This window comes from Typopeltis vanoorti, chromosome 4, assembly GCF_054136105.1.
Source record: "Typopeltis vanoorti isolate ZY-2024b chromosome 4, IOZ_Tvanoo_1.0, whole genome shotgun sequence".
NCBI lineage: Eukaryota > Metazoa > Arthropoda > Arachnida > Uropygi > Thelyphonidae > Typopeltis > Typopeltis vanoorti.
The window spans coordinates 86,733,701-86,750,640 of record NC_143552.1 but is presented as its reverse complement, the minus strand read 5'-3'; the positions used below and the strand labels follow the sequence as shown (position 1 = coordinate 86,750,640).

The 16,940-nt window shown below is 35.0% G+C and overlaps 1 protein-coding gene across 1 annotated transcript in view; it reads right to left on the bottom strand.

Annotated features, from left to right (window-relative positions):
- LOC150107476 (uncharacterized) overlaps positions 1–16,940 on the bottom strand; it is a 574,892-nt gene that overhangs the window by 187,445 nt on the left and 370,507 nt on the right. The window contains exon 16 of the mRNA XM_090392109.1: positions 15,875–15,951. Within this exon, the coding sequence (XP_090248235.1) occupies positions 15,875–15,951 (77 nt within the window). The remainder of the gene's footprint in view (positions 1–15,874; positions 15,952–16,940) is intronic.

Here is a 16,940-nt window from a genome sequence, read left to right as displayed (position 1 = left end):
TACATCTACATCCATGTCTCTGAACTCTAATAGTTTCCTCCTACTATACAGCTGGGACCAAAATGCGTGATATTAAATGCATGCTGTATGACTCGTTCTGTATTCAGAATTTAAATGTTGTTACTAATTCTTCTGTTTTCTTTCTGTATGAAGTTCACGACATATTGAGAAAAATATACAGAAGCAATAAATTCTATTTAGTTTTCTATTACAGGTGTGAAAATGTTATTGAAAAAATTATACTAAGTATATATGATGTATAGTGATATTTCAAATTTATCTTATCTGTTATTTCATCCTACATTATCTATATACAAAACAAAAGAATATAGTGCACAGAAGAAGCACTTGTATACTATTATTATGAACTGATATGATCACTTTTATTTTCTACTACTGGCAATATTTTTAAGTTAAATTAAATATTACTCGAGAAAAGTGAAGGGGTGCAAACCTCATTGAAAGAAAAATTCCATGTGTGTGTGTGTGTGTGTGTGTGTGTTCTAATTATCAGATAACTCACTGAACTTGCAATGAATTTATACACTGGTGGCAAATGATAAACTGAAGGTAGAATTTTCATTGTTATCCCCCTCCTGCAGTCATTGAAAATAAAAAAAAAATTGATTTAATTTTAAAAAAACCACAGTCACTGTTATTTTTGTAAAACTATCATATACTTTCTTTGATTTCATTTAACAAAGAAAATTCAAAATCCTATAATGCAAACATTTCACATATATTATGTGTTAAATAATATTACTGGCATATGAATAGATTTTAAAATGCATTTTTGCAGAAAGTTTCATAATTACTTATTCCACTTTTTACTCATAGTGATTTCCAAAAAACAAAACACAAGAATAGGATTAAAGATTAAGATAGATTTTCTTGAAAACAAACTCTGAAAACTAGCTAGCAAATAGCTAGCAGATACTTTAATAGTACTAGATGAAAAGTTTACATTCTTACTAACTTCTGGAAAATTTTCCTCCAAATTAGTCTGTTATAAATAAGCACTTCAATATTGTCAGATCTTATATTTCGAACTTCTAAAGCATTTTTTACTGCATCAATACACCTTACATCTTGGTCTTCCTCAGGGACATTTTCCTGGCATCCTAGCATCAAACACTTGTTATGCCAACCATTCCTTTCCTTCTCTATTCTGTTTAAGTGACCATGTAACCTCAGATTAGGTCTGCTCATACATTCCTGAATGCTAACAATGTTAAATTCCTTCCTAACATCTTCATTTTTAATATGACCATTGAAGTCATCTGTTCACTACTAACCTTTCTCCAAACTTTTGTTTGGAGAAAGGTTAGTAGTATAAAAGTTAGTTAGTAGTAGTATCTGTGATCGCCAGTCTTTGATGAATGCCCTTTTATTTTTAACTCAGCTCTCAGATTCATAAGGTAAAATTAGACTGAAACTCTTTCTATATATCAACTTAAGTGTTTTGATTAATTTCTTTATCTATTATTCCATATATATATTTATTCAATTGACTACACACTATACCAGCTTTGCTTATTCTATTTGTCTATTTCCATGCTTAATTTCCAATCTTCACTAAAATTATGCTTAAATAGTTGAAATGTTTTACCTGTTCTATAGGTTTCCTATTCAGTATATAGCTACATGTTTCCTATTCAGTAAATAGGTGACCATTTTTCATCTTTGTTTTTTTATTGGTGATTTTCTTACCAAACATTTGCTAGTAGCTATTCAGTGTTATAACAAATTTGGCCATGATTAGAAAACATGCAAGCTAATCATGATTTATGCTTGATTTTTAATCATGCAGGCTCATTCTGGATTTAACAATATGCCAGCTAATGTTACCTATAAATGTGAATAGCTGTGAAATAAGCTAAAACAAATGGGAATGGATACAGGATTGGTGAGATGGATAAGAGGTGGCTGTCAGACAGGCATCAGAAATGATGTATGGCAGAGTGGAATGGAGTCAAAGGTCAAAAAAGTGACCAGTGGTGTTCCATAAGACTCTGTCCATTGTTGTTTAATATGTATATTAATGATACTGGAGACAATTTACAAAGTCTCATATTCAGTTGTTTACTGATGATGCTAAGTTGGGAAGAGCTACAGTACATAAAGACAATATAGCGATCCTGAAGAATGATTTGAATTGTGGTCAAAGGATAATGGTTTTTTTCTTTTAATATGGCAAAATGTAAAGTTATTCACTATGGATTGAAAAAGTTGCAGTCTGTGTATTCTATTCATGGGATTCTATTACTGGAAATGGATGAGGCTAGGGATCTGGGAGTTATAGTTGATAGGGAACTGAAGTTTAGAAGTAATATTGCAAAAATTTGCAAAACAGTTCAGAAGATCACTTGGATGCTCAAAAATATGCTGACCAGTAGGGACCAAAAAGTCATTATTCCTCATAAGACTCTGATACATTCACAGTTGGACTATTGTGCTCAGATTTGGTTGCCTGGGTTTCTTGAGGATATTAAGGTGGTTGAGAGGATTCAGAAGCAAGTAACCATGATGGTTCAGGCCTGTGAAATGTTCCAAATGAGGATAGTTTGAAGATTTGTTGGTTACAAAAATTGGCAGATAAAAGGAAGAGAGATGACATGACAGAAACATTCAAGCTGCTAAAAGGATTTTATAGAATGGAGATAAGGGAACTTTTTGAAAATGTGGCAGGTGGTGACTGAACCAGATGTCATCATTAGAAGTTAAGTAAAGTTTCAGTTAGCAAGAATGCGAGATCTAGATTTTTTTCCTACAAGGGTGGTGAATGAATGGAATGGATTGATTGAGGTGGTTGTCAGTTCTTCATCATTAAATCAGTTTAAGGAGGGGTATGATAGGCACTGTATTAATAATGGTTAGTTTCTTACTCACATGGTGAATTTGGTTATGTTGTGGGAGATATGAGAGGTATATTATATTGTGAATGATGTTTCTGGGTCTCCTGTGATGAGTCTTCGGGGGGATGAAACCGATAGAATTTGCTTTGCAGAATGATCTCGCCATAACTAACACATTTTCCCCACATAAAAGGTCATGAAAATGGACCAAGATCTCCCCAGGTGAAGAGCATGGAATCTAATTGATTAAATACTCATCAAAAGCAAATATAACACCTATATAAACTCAGCAAGAACTAGATCTTTCCCAGGTGTTGACATTGGAAGTTTATTTATTTATTTATTTCGTATGGAGTTTATCCCCCTTCCTCCCTCATCCCTTAGGAAAGGTTGAGCCCTCCTAATGAGGGAGTAAATATTTTATGACTGTAGATCCATATGTGTTCACAGGGCCAGTTTTGCCTGTTCTGAGGGATGAAAAATCTGGGTTTCCAGGTGAAAAAAAAACCCCTCTACCTCTGTATGAGACTGGTTATAGTATGCCCACAGATACGAGACCTTTTGACATTTCTGCGCATGTCAAAAGAAGGCAAATCCATTCCAATAATAGGGTAATCAATCCGTATTGTGGGATGAGTGTTTATTATTACAGGTCGGAAAATTAACTTCTCTTTTATGATCATTGTAGTTTTTAAAGTGGTAACTATTTTGCTTGTATAACAGTTGGAAAATTTTACGTAAAAAGCACGTGATTTTGCGTGTTAGTGACCAAATCATATATTGACTTATTTCTTTTCCCCCCTTCAACATGAATTGACTCTTCTTGGCAGTCTTCCAACGACAGCTCTTGCTTATGTGGTCGGACTATAACTCACATTTAGTTGAAAGAGACCAGATAAAGGTTCTTCATATCATGGACAGGAATTGTACCCAGGTCTTTCTGACAAAAGGGCTTCATCTATACTGACTGGGCTAAAGAGGCAGTGATCATAATTTAGTCATAGCACCATTCGTGTTGAAATTTGGATTTAGACCCAAGAGAAAAATAAGAAGGCAAAAATTTAATATTACACAACTCAAATCAAATATCACTAAAGAATTATTTAATATGAATCTTGCTTCTGCTAACTCTCTTGATAGTGATACCTCTTATCAACAGTTTTTCAAGGACAGTTCAATGACAAGAAATATTATAGCTTTGTGATCAGCAGAAAAGATTACTACCATTTGGCACACTGAGAACAACAATGAACAGTATGAATTATCTGGGCAGATTAAAAGGGAAGTAAAGTTTGCAAAAAATAAATGGTTATCCAAAGAATATAAAGAAATTGAGAATAATCTTCATAAGAATAACCATACAACAACATACCAAATTTTTAAGAAATTAACAATGCCTTTTGTTAGTAAGAGCTGAATAATTGAGGATGAGGAAGGAACAAATATTACTGATCATGAAAAAATACTGAAAAACATGGTATGATTATTAAAGTAAACTATTCATGTGGAATGACCAACAAAATTTAGAGGGAATTGTCTCTATGATAACAGACAACAATGATTATCCTATGCTTAGAGAAGAAGTAGAAAGAGCCATCTTAAGATCAAAATTGGAAAAATTAGCAGGAAAAATTGACAATATTCCAACAGAACTACTTTAAGAAGGGGAAGAACCTATTATTAGTGCACTACACAAAATTTGACAGCAGGTATGGTACACTGAGATCTGGGCAAAAAAATGGCACAGTTATCCTTACTCCCATCCAAAAAAAAAAAAAAAAGACAAAAAAAAAGAAAAGAAAAAAGTGCAATAATTTTAGGACAATTGGCCTCATCAGCAACCCAAGCAAAATATTTTCATCTTTCTCTCACGTATTGAAGCAAAAATGGAATTCAATTTTTCGGACTTCCAGGCTGGATTTAGAAAAACAAGGAGTACAATTGGCCATTTATATACACTCCATATCACTGGAGAAAAATATACAGAACATAATAAACAAATATACCATAATTTTATTGACCCAGAGAAAGCCTTTGATTCTCATGGCATGATGCCCTTTGGAAAATTCTGCAACATTATGGAACAGACAACAAAATAATATGACTGAGTGAATCCCTATACTCATCTTCTGAAATGATAGTTGCAATCATGGAGAATTATAGCACTCATTTTTCCAATGGAACATGGAGTGAGACAGGGGTGCAAGTTATCACCAATGTCATTTAATTGCTTCCTCGAATATGTTGTAAATGAAGGTCTGAGGAACTGTGATACTTTAGTGATGATAGGAGGAAGAAAATAGAAAATATGGCTTAACCATAAGTATCCCAAATTCAAAAACAATGACAAATATTTGTGCTTCTCACCAAGAAAGAAGTGCTATAACAGAAACTAAAAAAATCCTTCTTGAGGATGCACCCATATAAGAAACTGATCAGTTTAAATACCTAGACAATATCTTTAATAAAGATGGCAGAACAAGACAGGATATTAGAACAAAAATTGCAAAAACAACAATAGCACTCCAAAAAACTAAAACCACCATGGAAAGATAATAAGCTGATAATTACCAACAGATTACACCTTATTGACATACTAGTTAATTCAGTACTTCTATAAGAAGTGAAACTTGGACCAACCTAAAAGAAAAGAGGTGGTTGGCGCTTGAAATGAGGCGCTATAAACGACTCCTAAAGATACCATACACTGATCACATCACAAATTTTAAAGTAAGACAAAGAATCAGTTCTTTTGCTGGTCCAAGAGATAATGTCATAACTAAGATTAAAAGGAAACGTATGTGGCTTGGCCATATGAGAAGATCAAATGGTTTGCCAAGGCAAGTACTTTAAGGACTTATTCCAAAAACTTGAAAAAGAGCAGGCCTAGAATAAAGTGGACAGACAATATAAAAAGTTGGACTGGTACTTCACTTACAGAGCTGAAAGAAAAGTCGATTAAGGACTGAGTGGAAGATTTCTGTAAGAAACATTTCCTAATATCTATTCTGCAGCTTTTAGTGGACTATTGGATGATGATTCTCCTCATATGAATTTGTGCATAACATTACTATGTTGGAACATAGTAATGACTTGTCCATCATGTTCTGAACAGATATCCATCAAGTGCTTACCTTTATGATTAGCTTTGCTCCAAAACTTCCTTAAAACACTTTTAGATATCTAGTATTAATTTCTTACTCTGTTTAGATCTCCAATAAGGAGTAACTTTCCTTTTTTGTTATGTCAGCTGCCTTCTCTAATGGCCTTAAAAATTCTTCCACTTCTTCCCCTAGTACAATCTTCTCTGGAACCACAGACAAAAATAAGACTCACTGTCAAATTCTAACAAATTCCTCTAATTACACTGTACACTTTCCACCACTCAAGAAGATTATCCTCATGTTTAGTACTCAATAATTATAGATACTCCTTACTCTTCCTTTACCTTGATCTAATGTACTACCTGAATGTAACATCTTACATTTGTTATTTAGAGGAATCTCATCTGTTTTTGTCCTCCCTGCTTTGGTGATATGAACTATGTTGAAGAGGTACTTGATACTGCTCTGATTCTACTACTTTCACTTTTGCACTGATACTTCTTATACTGTTTTTTTTTTTTTTTTTTTGATGCTGAGTTTATTCTAGTAACTGACTTTTCACTGTTCTCCCTCCTTCCTAAATAACTGGACAATGCCCTGGTCAGATAAATCCAGGTTAACAGTTCATCCTTATTTATCCAGTATCCAGATAGATATCTATTAATGAGGGTATGCCACATGAAGGTGAAGAGGACATTGGATTAGAAGCCAAGGTTATTATTATTATTACGTGACACCTCCAAGGAGTCCAAAGACTCATCGATTCTTCAGATTCTTTAAAAAAGGTATGTGAACATTTCCAGTTCAAAGGAAACCCTTATCTCAACCTAATAGACAAGTTTAGGTGTTGAACATTATTTATAACTTATTTTATAAAAAACTATTTTATAAAAATGATGTTTGTTAACTAGCTTATATTATTATTATTATTAAAACAGACACCTCAAGGGAATCAGAGACTCATCGAGGAAGGCCACATACTACACACACCAGTTATCATACTTATTCTTGAATTCATTCATGCTACTTGTACTCACAACATTCAGTGTCATTCCATTCCAATCATGCACCACCCCATGAGAGAAAAATCTAGCGCTCACCCCCCCTTCTTAGCGGCCTTCATTCTCATCTTCCAAGGATACTCTCTCGTCCTTTCCCCACCCTCCATAAATTGAAAAATTCCATCGAATGAAATCCTGTATGATCCTTTCAGAAGTTTGTAAGTCTCAATCATATCACCCCTCTTTCCCCTGTTTGCTAGTGTCTGCAGTCTAGAAATTCTTAATCTGTCTTCATAATCAGTATTCCACAATCCTGATATCATTTTTAACACTCTCCTTTGTACTTCCTCTCCAATATATCAGAATCACAACGGAATCCGGGAGACCAGACCTGCGCACAATAGTCCAAGTGAGGTCTTATCAAGGCCTTCTAAAGAGTCAAAATGACATCCTTATCTTTACATGTGAACATTCGTTTCAGCACTTCAATTATCATTTGAGTTGTATTTGCAATCTCTGCCACATGGCTCCTGAACTTCAATTTCCTATCTATTAGCACTCCAAAATCCCTAACCTCATTAGTTTCTACTAGCCTAATCCCACCAATATATTACAATCATGCCAAAGTGAATGACTTTACATTTACTGACATTAAACTGACACCCATTTTCCCATGCCCACAATTCCAGCCTATTCAAATCATTCTGCAAGTACCTGCTTATCAACAGCATTCCTGATTACCCTACCTATCTTTACATCATCATCAGCAAATAGCTGTGTGTGTGTGTGTGTGTGTGTGTGTGTGTGTGTGTGTGTGTGTGTGTGTGTGTGTGTGTGTGTGTGTGTGTGTGTGTGTGTGTGTGTGTGTCACTTGTCAAATCTTTTCCAATATCATTAATGTACAGATTGAATAACAGTGGACCAAGCACTGATCTTCGAAGTACACCACTTGTTACCTTAAATCTTGCAGACTCACATCCCCTGTATACCACTTTTTGATATCTGTCAGTCAGTCATCCTCTTATCTATGCTAATATTCTATAACCCAAACCCATTTCCTCCAATTTATGCAACAGTCTACCATGCTGTATTCTATCAAAAGCCTTAGCAAAATCCAAAAGTATCCTAGTGTATCCATTCTCCTTGTCTAGTTTAATGGTAATATTGTTATAGAATGTGAGCAAGTTGCTAAAACATGACCTTCCCTTAGTAAACCCATGTTGTTCATTGCAAAGTAGAGATTCACTGTTAACCAATTTCTGAATGTGAGCCCTAACCAGTTTTTCCAAAATCTTCGCCACCACCACACCTCAGATACTAATTCGTCGATAGTTGGATACATCGATCTTTGTACCACCATTGTGCAATGGAATTACCATACATTCCTTCCATTCCTGCAGAATCTTCCCTGTTCTGAGACTCATATTAAATAGCCTGGTCAAAGGAATGGCCAGTTCAGCTGAACACTCTTTTAGCGGACATGCTGATATCCCACCAGTCTCTATTGCTGAATTCTTATTCAATTTGTGCAACAGCTCTAAAACCTCATCCTCATACACCTGCGTTCCTTTATCTAGTGAAGAGATTGATAGCTTTTAACATAATGGGAACTCATTAACTGAACAACCTTTTCTGCATCTGTAACCCTCATGCCATAAGGATTGAGAAGAGCTATTCTTTCATATTCATTCTTTCTTTTACTTGCAGCATATCGATAGAATTCTTGTGGGTTGTCTTTAGCATGCAGAGTCAGTTTCTTTTCATACTCAGACAGCTTTCCGTACAACAGTTGTGACTATTATAGCCTACTGCTTATAACGTTCATAATGAACATCATCCTTATGTGCACGGTATGCTTTCCACACACCGTCCTTTTCTTATAAAACTCTTGCTTAATAAGATTACGCATCCATTTCACTCCTACTATATTTATTCTTCGAACTCTAGGGACACATTCTGATATTGCATCATTTAAGTATTGTTTAAATGCTTCCCATGCACTGTCAATATTCTTTCCATCCAGCAACCAATCCCATTCCAGTGAACTTGGTATACTCCTCAGTTGGTCATAATTTTCCGCTTTGTAGTTCAGCATGTAACTTTTTCTGAATGGAACATTCATAAACTTAGTCACTTCCCAAGTGAGTACTGCATGATCACTGTCACCAACGAGAGGCAGAATAGTTGTCTTTAGTTGAAATGCCCTCTGACACTATAATCAAATCTAACACTCTTTGCCCTCAAATTCCTTCTATCACATGTTGATTGAGGAAGTTGTCCTGCTACAGCTCAATAAATGCATTTTGATTCTTCTCACAAGATTCTACTACTACCCAATCGATATTTGGTTAATTAAAGTCTCCCATTATGATTACTCTTTTCATGCTCATCTTTTCTATTTGGTGATGCATTTCTTCATCACTAGCAACCGATCCACCAGGTCTGTAACAACATCCCACTATGTAATTGATCTTGTTAGATCTCACCTCACACCAGATGGCTTCAAACTCACTGCCAAATGAAATATTGTTAGTAGTAGTACTACAATCATAGGTCTCAATTCTAACTCGATTCAATTCATCCGATATCATTAGCAGCATGTCCCCTCCTCTCCTATCCTCTCTATTCTGCCTAAAAATACTATACCCTTGACACTCGATACCAGTTAGTAGGTCTGATTCTGATAGCCAGGTCTCACTAATAACTACAATCTGAGGTTGCAACATATTGACTAAGACAACAAACTCTATCCCTTTCTTTCTGATACTCCTAGCATTCATGTACAGACATAATAATCTACATGCATGTTCTTTTGTATACTCTTTTCTGCAGTCTGCATGATACCCTTGGAAAACTTGCAGATCTCTATTCTTCACTAGTACCTTATACATGTAGACATCTTTGCACACATTTGATGGGCTTGAATTGGACAAATGCCAAGTCGAAATAGTTCTCTCCTTGTCAACATTTCCATTACAAAGCCCATTCCTTTCATTAAAAACAGTTATATAACATTGTCGCTCTTACACTTGCATTCTGACCATTCCTCCCATTATAATTTAGTTTCCCTGACTCTCTGTGTTAGGTCTCATATCAGTTATTAATTTTTCTAGACTCCTGACACCAAACGCATTCAGGTGTAGGCTGACCCTCTTATATAAATCCAATCTTCCCTCAAACTCATCTCACTCCACGCATCTAAAAACTCACATCCATTCCTTCTACACAGCCTATGCATTGAATTGTTTGCCATTGTAGCCCTTCTTCTTAATTCATTTTTATCATAGTGAGGTAAAATACTGACGATTTTCACTTTCTCACTCTTCACTCTTGCCTCTTTCAACAACCCCCCTTTCATGTCCTCTCTCATAATGAACTTATCGCCAGTTAAGTCATTCGTACCTACTACAACTATGTTTTCGTTTACTTTTCTTTTCTGTTTTAGAATTGCTTCTTTTATATTCTTAATTTTCCCTCCAGCAAAACTCAATGTTATAACTCGCTCATCTATAGCATGTTTTACTATAGAGTCACCATACGAAATAACTTCTTTCTTTTTACTAACAATGTCACTTACCTGATTTCTGTTATTTTCTGACTTACCTGTTTCCTTGCTTTGTTGTTTCTTATTTTCCTGTTTATTTTTCTTTTTCTCCCTCTGTTTATTTAAATGCCTCTCGACTTTTTGCAATACCTGTGTCGTCTCTCTGATGATCTACTTCAACTTTGCTATTTTGGAGGTTAATTCATTTGCATTAACTTCCTCCATGTCTCTAATAACCTCTTTAACGGGGCTAAACTTCTTATTCTCGCCTGCAGTGCTTTTTTTTAGCATTCCATTTCTTGCCCTTTTTTGGCACCATTTTAAACATATACTAAATATTGAAATATCTTAATAAAAATATGTGATAAAATACTAAATACACTAAAATCAACACTAGTATACTACAAAACACTAAAATCAACACTAGTATACTACAAAACACTAAAATCAACACTAGTTTTCTAAGGGAAAACACAATAAAAACAGACAAAAATCACCAATTTTACAAGAGCACTAAATTCGCTGACCAACCACAATGTATCCTCGAACCAATCATCATTTCTCTGGATTTCAAAGCAGCATTGTCAGAGTATGAAGCAGCATGTTATAGTTTACATGCGAGAAAGAGTAAGTGAAACAATTTAAAACTGTAATGGACAAAATATCTAACGTCTCTCTAATGTTGTAAAAAAGAGTATTACAGCTATGTTGAAGTTGATCTTAAGATGACAATCTCCTAAATATTTGGCAAATTAATGCAACCATACTTTTTCATGTTAGGAGAATTCTTTATTGGTATGACTGATTATAAAAATAATCTTTCAGACCTGTAATGACTTCTAAATAGCACCCTGGTTTTCTTTCATCTAATCCTATGTGATGTCCAAAGCATGGTCTGCCAGTCCTGACTTGCCATAATAATGGTAATGAATGTATTTTTTCATGTTCTTCAAGGTGGATGTTAACAGATTTTTATGTCTGCCCATAGTAGGCCTAGTCAGCTACAGTCACAAGGAACTTCATAGACTCCAAGATATGCTAGTGGATGGAGTTTTCCTTAGGACAGTGGATCAGAGTTGCTAATTTAACATGCTTTTGAATGTGGTGTGAAGCCCATGTTTTATTAGTACTCTGGCTGTCTTTCCTGATGTACCTCTACCATAGGGAATAGGAATAGTGATATTTTGTTCTTGTGTATTAGAGGAGGGAGAAGTAATGGTACTATGTGCCATTACTTCTAACTATTTTATCTATCTTGTAGGAATTGTAGCCATTAGCAAAGAAAGTATGGCACAGATATTTAAGTTCTGTGGAAAGAGTTGTATCATTAGAACAGATTGCTTTGGCTCTGTGTATGTGTTTTTAGAATGCCATGCTGTTGGGCTGGATGATGATGATGATGTGATTGCTTATGTAGATGTCTTCCTGTGTGTGTGTGTGTGTGTGTGTGTGTGTGTGTGTGTGTGTGTGTGTGTGTGTGTGTGTGTGTGTGTGTGTGTGTGTGTGTGTGTGCGCGCGTGTGCGTGTGCATGTGTGTTGGCGTTCTGTAAATAGAAAAAGATAGTGATCCATCTGAAAGGCAGGTGACTAATGCATCAAGAAAAAGGCAAAAAATTATTACATTCTGTTTTTTACTGTGAAGTGAACTTTGGGATAGTGACTGTTTAGATGGGTGACAAAAGCAACCAAAGTGTCTTGTCCATGGGGCCAAATGGCAATCAACAAAGCATAATCATAACCGCACCTAGGGGACTGTTGGTAAGTATTCTGTTTTGAAATTATTCCATGTAAAAGTTTGCTAGGGGAGGGGGGAAGGGTCCATAGCAGTAGCATTAATCTGTTCACAGATTTTTCCTTCCCATGTAAAGTAACCTGCATACATTCTAAATTTGAATAATTCAATGATATCAGGGAGAAATTTAGACTTGATTCAATTAAGAGTGTCTATTAGTGGTACATTAGTAAATAAAGAAGTGGCATCAAAACTAACCATTATATTTGAATTTTTAAAAATATGATTTTTAACTAATGATTTGAAATGGACTAAATTTTTTAGAAAAGTAGAGGAGTTGCCAGTAAAGGGAGCCAAGAGACTTAGCTAACTGTTGGGAAAGTTTATAAGTATGACCTCTATACTAGGGTGTAGAAGAATATCGGATTTGTGGATTTTAGGTACTCCATAAAAATGGAGAGGTTTAACATGAACTGGTTTTATTTTGTTGATTTCTTTGGGCCAAGAAGTCACTTTTTACAATACAATAATCAATCCATAATTTGGAAAGTAGAACTGTCAAATAAAAGATCTCACCTTTTTTTGGTTGGAATCCTCTTTATTCATGATAACTGTTGCATTACCCTTATCAGCTTTAGTAATAACAATATTTTTATTCTTATATAATGTTTTAAGGAAGCTATTTCATTCTGTGGTATATTACTTTATGGTGGTTTAGCCTTGTTTAGGATACTTGCTGTCAAATGCACATTATTATCCATTGAAGATGTAAGATCGTAGATACACTGTTCTACATTCATCATGATTTCTAGTTTTTCAAGTCATATGGGTGTAACGACAAAGTTATGACCCAGACTGAGAGTGTTCTTCACTTCTTCTGTAAGCACCTATGATGATAAATTTATGACCAAGTTATCTCATTGAAGTTGCAGCCGGAATGTAGTAAATTTGCTGTTGTAAAATTTCAAATTTCTTCAAGTGCCTGCTTTTAACTTTTGTGAATTCTTTTTTTTTTTTTTTTTGCTGAAACTTTGGAGATGTGATGTTGGAACAGTCCACAGTTCAGGATTTAAATCATTGAATAGTTTTTCATGTAGAGGTTATAGAGCTATTTAACTTTGTAAGCTTTATGCAAGTAATAGCAATCTGTTCCTGTAGGAGTACAAAACTCGCCATTAGTAAATACGATGTGCCTTTGCCAAATTTAACTTTTCTTTAAATATGAGAAAATCAGGAATAATATCACTGTCATGGCATTCAAACTGCATATTAAATTAGCAACTCTGACCTACTCTCCTAAGGATAAACTCCATCCTCTAGCATATCCTGGAGTGTATTAAGATCCTTGTGACTGTGACTTGGCCTACTATGGGCAGACAGGAAGATTTGTTAATATCTACCTTAGAGAACATAAAAAATACATTCCCTACCTTCATTATGGCAAGTCAGGAGAGGCAGACCATGCTTTGAACACCCCCTTTACATAAGATTAAATGGAAGAAAACCAATGTGCTATTTAGAATGTTGACTGGTTTTAATGGTATAGATGAGAACACAGACTGATAAGAAAATAACTATTTATTAACTCTTTATTTTTTTTTCTTATTCCTTCTCTCCTCTTTTACCTTGCAGTTTCGAGGATTTTTCTACATTAAACTGCTACCGTATCGAGGATAAGGTGGTTAACCCTATGCATCCTGGTATGTTCATGGTCCCGTTTGCCTGCTCTGGGGGATGAAAAAATCCAAATTTCAGGGTGAATAAACCCCCTACCTCTATATGAGACCGTCTAACTCACTTTTAGTAGAAAGAGACTAGATAAAGGTTCCTCACGTCACTGATAGGAATCAAACCAAGGTCTTTCTGACCAAAGGGCTTTGTGTATATTGACTGAACTATGGAGGCTCCATATTTATTAACTTATTGCTGATATTCTAACCATCATCTTCAGAGCACAAAAATAGTTTGTCACAGTATGCAGGACAACAACAACAATCTGGTATAACAATGGGACTAGTTTGAACAATTGTAACATACAACACAAAGACTAACGTCCTAATTAGGTGCCATCTACATTGCGGGAAAAAAAAAAAAAAACAGAGAGAGAGAAAACAGATATTAATTAGGTATTAAGATGACTGTCTCCCAAATGTTTGGCAAATGTATACAATCATACTTGTTGAGGTTTGGAGTATGACATACTCCAAGGAGTGGAAAGAAGACAAAATAGTGCTACTGCATGGACATAGTTCTGGGATAGAAGTTTCCAATTATATCCAGTTTATCTGCAGTTGTAATTAAGGTATCAAAGAAGAAAAGATTGGGTTGATAGCATAAAATTCTCTATGATGGTCAGCACAGGTTTGGGGATTGGGCTTATTTTAGCAATCTAGTTACATTTTATGATAAGGTAATGAATGCATTGAATAAGAGAGGCTCTTATACAGCAAAAGTCTTAAACCATGCAGGGACATTTCAAGTTCGGAGGGCATATTGCAAATGTGGCAAATGTGGCTTACAGAATTACTTGGTTTCTGGAAAACATCTCTAACAAGTAGATATGAGGAAGTTATCATTCATCTTCATAGGTCTTTAATACAGCCACATCTAGATTGCTGTCTGACCACAGATGCGAGACCCCCCCCCCCCTCCTCGACACTTCTGTGCATGGCAGAAGTGTCGAGGAGGGGGAGGGGAGAAGAAGGCAAATCCATTCTGATAATAGGGTAACCAATGTGTTTCATGGGATGGGTGTTTATTATTACATGTTGGAAAATTAGCTTTTCTTTTATGAAAATTCAAATTTTTAAAGTGGCAACTATTTTGCATGTATAACAGTTAGAAAATTTTACTTATAAAGCACATGATTTTGTGTGTTGGTGACGAAATTCTTACATTGCTTTATTCCTTTCTCGCCTTCAACATGAAATGACTCTTCTTGGCACTGTGCCAGCTAAGGCTATCACATCTACAGGCAGACTATAGGTCTGGTCACCTGGGTTTCTTTGGGATGAGGAAGTGATAGAGAGAATCCAGAAGTGAGTGACCAAGATGGTGAATGACCTGTGGAATTCTCCCAAAATGATAGATTGAGGGTTTGTGAGTTGCAGAAGTTTGACTAAGAGGCAGAAAAGAGAGGATTAGATAGAAACGTTTGTACTACTAAAAGGGTTTTATAGGACTGATAAAATGGAAGTTTTTCAGCAGTTGGCTAAAGAATCATAGCAAGGGATCATCCCTGGAAATTGAGTAAGAGTGTGGTTACCAAGAATATGAAGGGCTATATTTATTGCTTGGAGAAATGGTGAATGAGAGGAATGGAATACTAGAGTCTGCTGTGAGTGCACTTTCAGTAAATGCATTCAAAGAGATGTATGACAGTATGGATAGTTTGGGTGTCCTGCAAACAATAATAATAAAAAAACATATAAACAGAATAACTTCTTTTTGAAATATTCATTTTAGATAATTGTAGCTGTGTTTAAAAAATAATATATTGAAAAGAGTCTCCTATGCAGTACTTTCTACCTTCCCCTGCCTATATGATCTTCAAAAATAGAAAACAGTTCTTTATCTATAATTATATTCAGTATTATTTTTTCTTAAAAAATTACAGTCAATATTTTATTTATTCTTACTTCATATAGACTTGTTTCTTCACCAACACCGATGGTATTTTTTCTTAGAAGCTTTTGATTTTCAGATTCTGGGTCATCTAACAATTAGAGCACATCATGATTACTTGTCTTAATGTAATTTCATTTCTTTACAAAGCTTTGAAAAGTAAAGCTTTACAAAGTTTCATATCCTAATGTTTACAATGAGGTATAAAAATGAATACAATACAAATATTTAGAGCAAACTGCTTCAAAATATTTAATAGCATTTAGTGTATTTAGTATAAAATTAATGAAGCCCTAAAATAATCATAATGTAGCATTTAATAATAAATGCTTAAATGACTGTTGAAAATTTATTTATCACTAGGTTAGACTATAATAGATTTAGTTTAATCCTTTATCCCAGTGAGAGCAAACAAAGTTTGCGCCTGAAAATATCTTCAGGACTAAATATAGTGTTGTATAGTGTTGTACTATCTTATCCAGTAAGTAGTGCAACACCAAGGCAACTCGTGGCAAAGGTGGAGCAAGCTACCAGGCACTTCTAACCCAGTATCTCCCATAATGCAAAACACATTTCCTATGTGGATATGTATACTGTTATGCATTAAAGGGATTGGCCATCTACCCAGACTAGTTTCGACCTTTATTGAGGTCTCTTCAGTGGGAGCCAGGCCCAGAGCTGGAGATACCAGGCAGAAGCAGTAGCAAGTCATCTGTGCCTATGGGAGTTGCCAAAAGGTTTATCACCTTTTTTAAAAATTACTCTGGATTTAGAGAAAGATGTTGAAAATTTATTTATCACTAGGTTAGACTATAATAGATTTAGTTTAATCCTTTATCCCAGTGAGAGCAAACAAAGTTTGCGCCTGAAAATATCTTCAGGACTAAATATAGTGTTGTATAGTGTTGTACTATCTTATCCAGTAAGTAGTACAACACTATACAACACTATATTTAGTCCTGAAGATATTTTCAGGCGCAAACTTTGTTTGCTCTCACTGGGATAAAGGATTAAACTAAATCTATTATAGCTTAAATGACTGTCTAAATAAGATGAGAAATGTGCATTATATAGACAAGA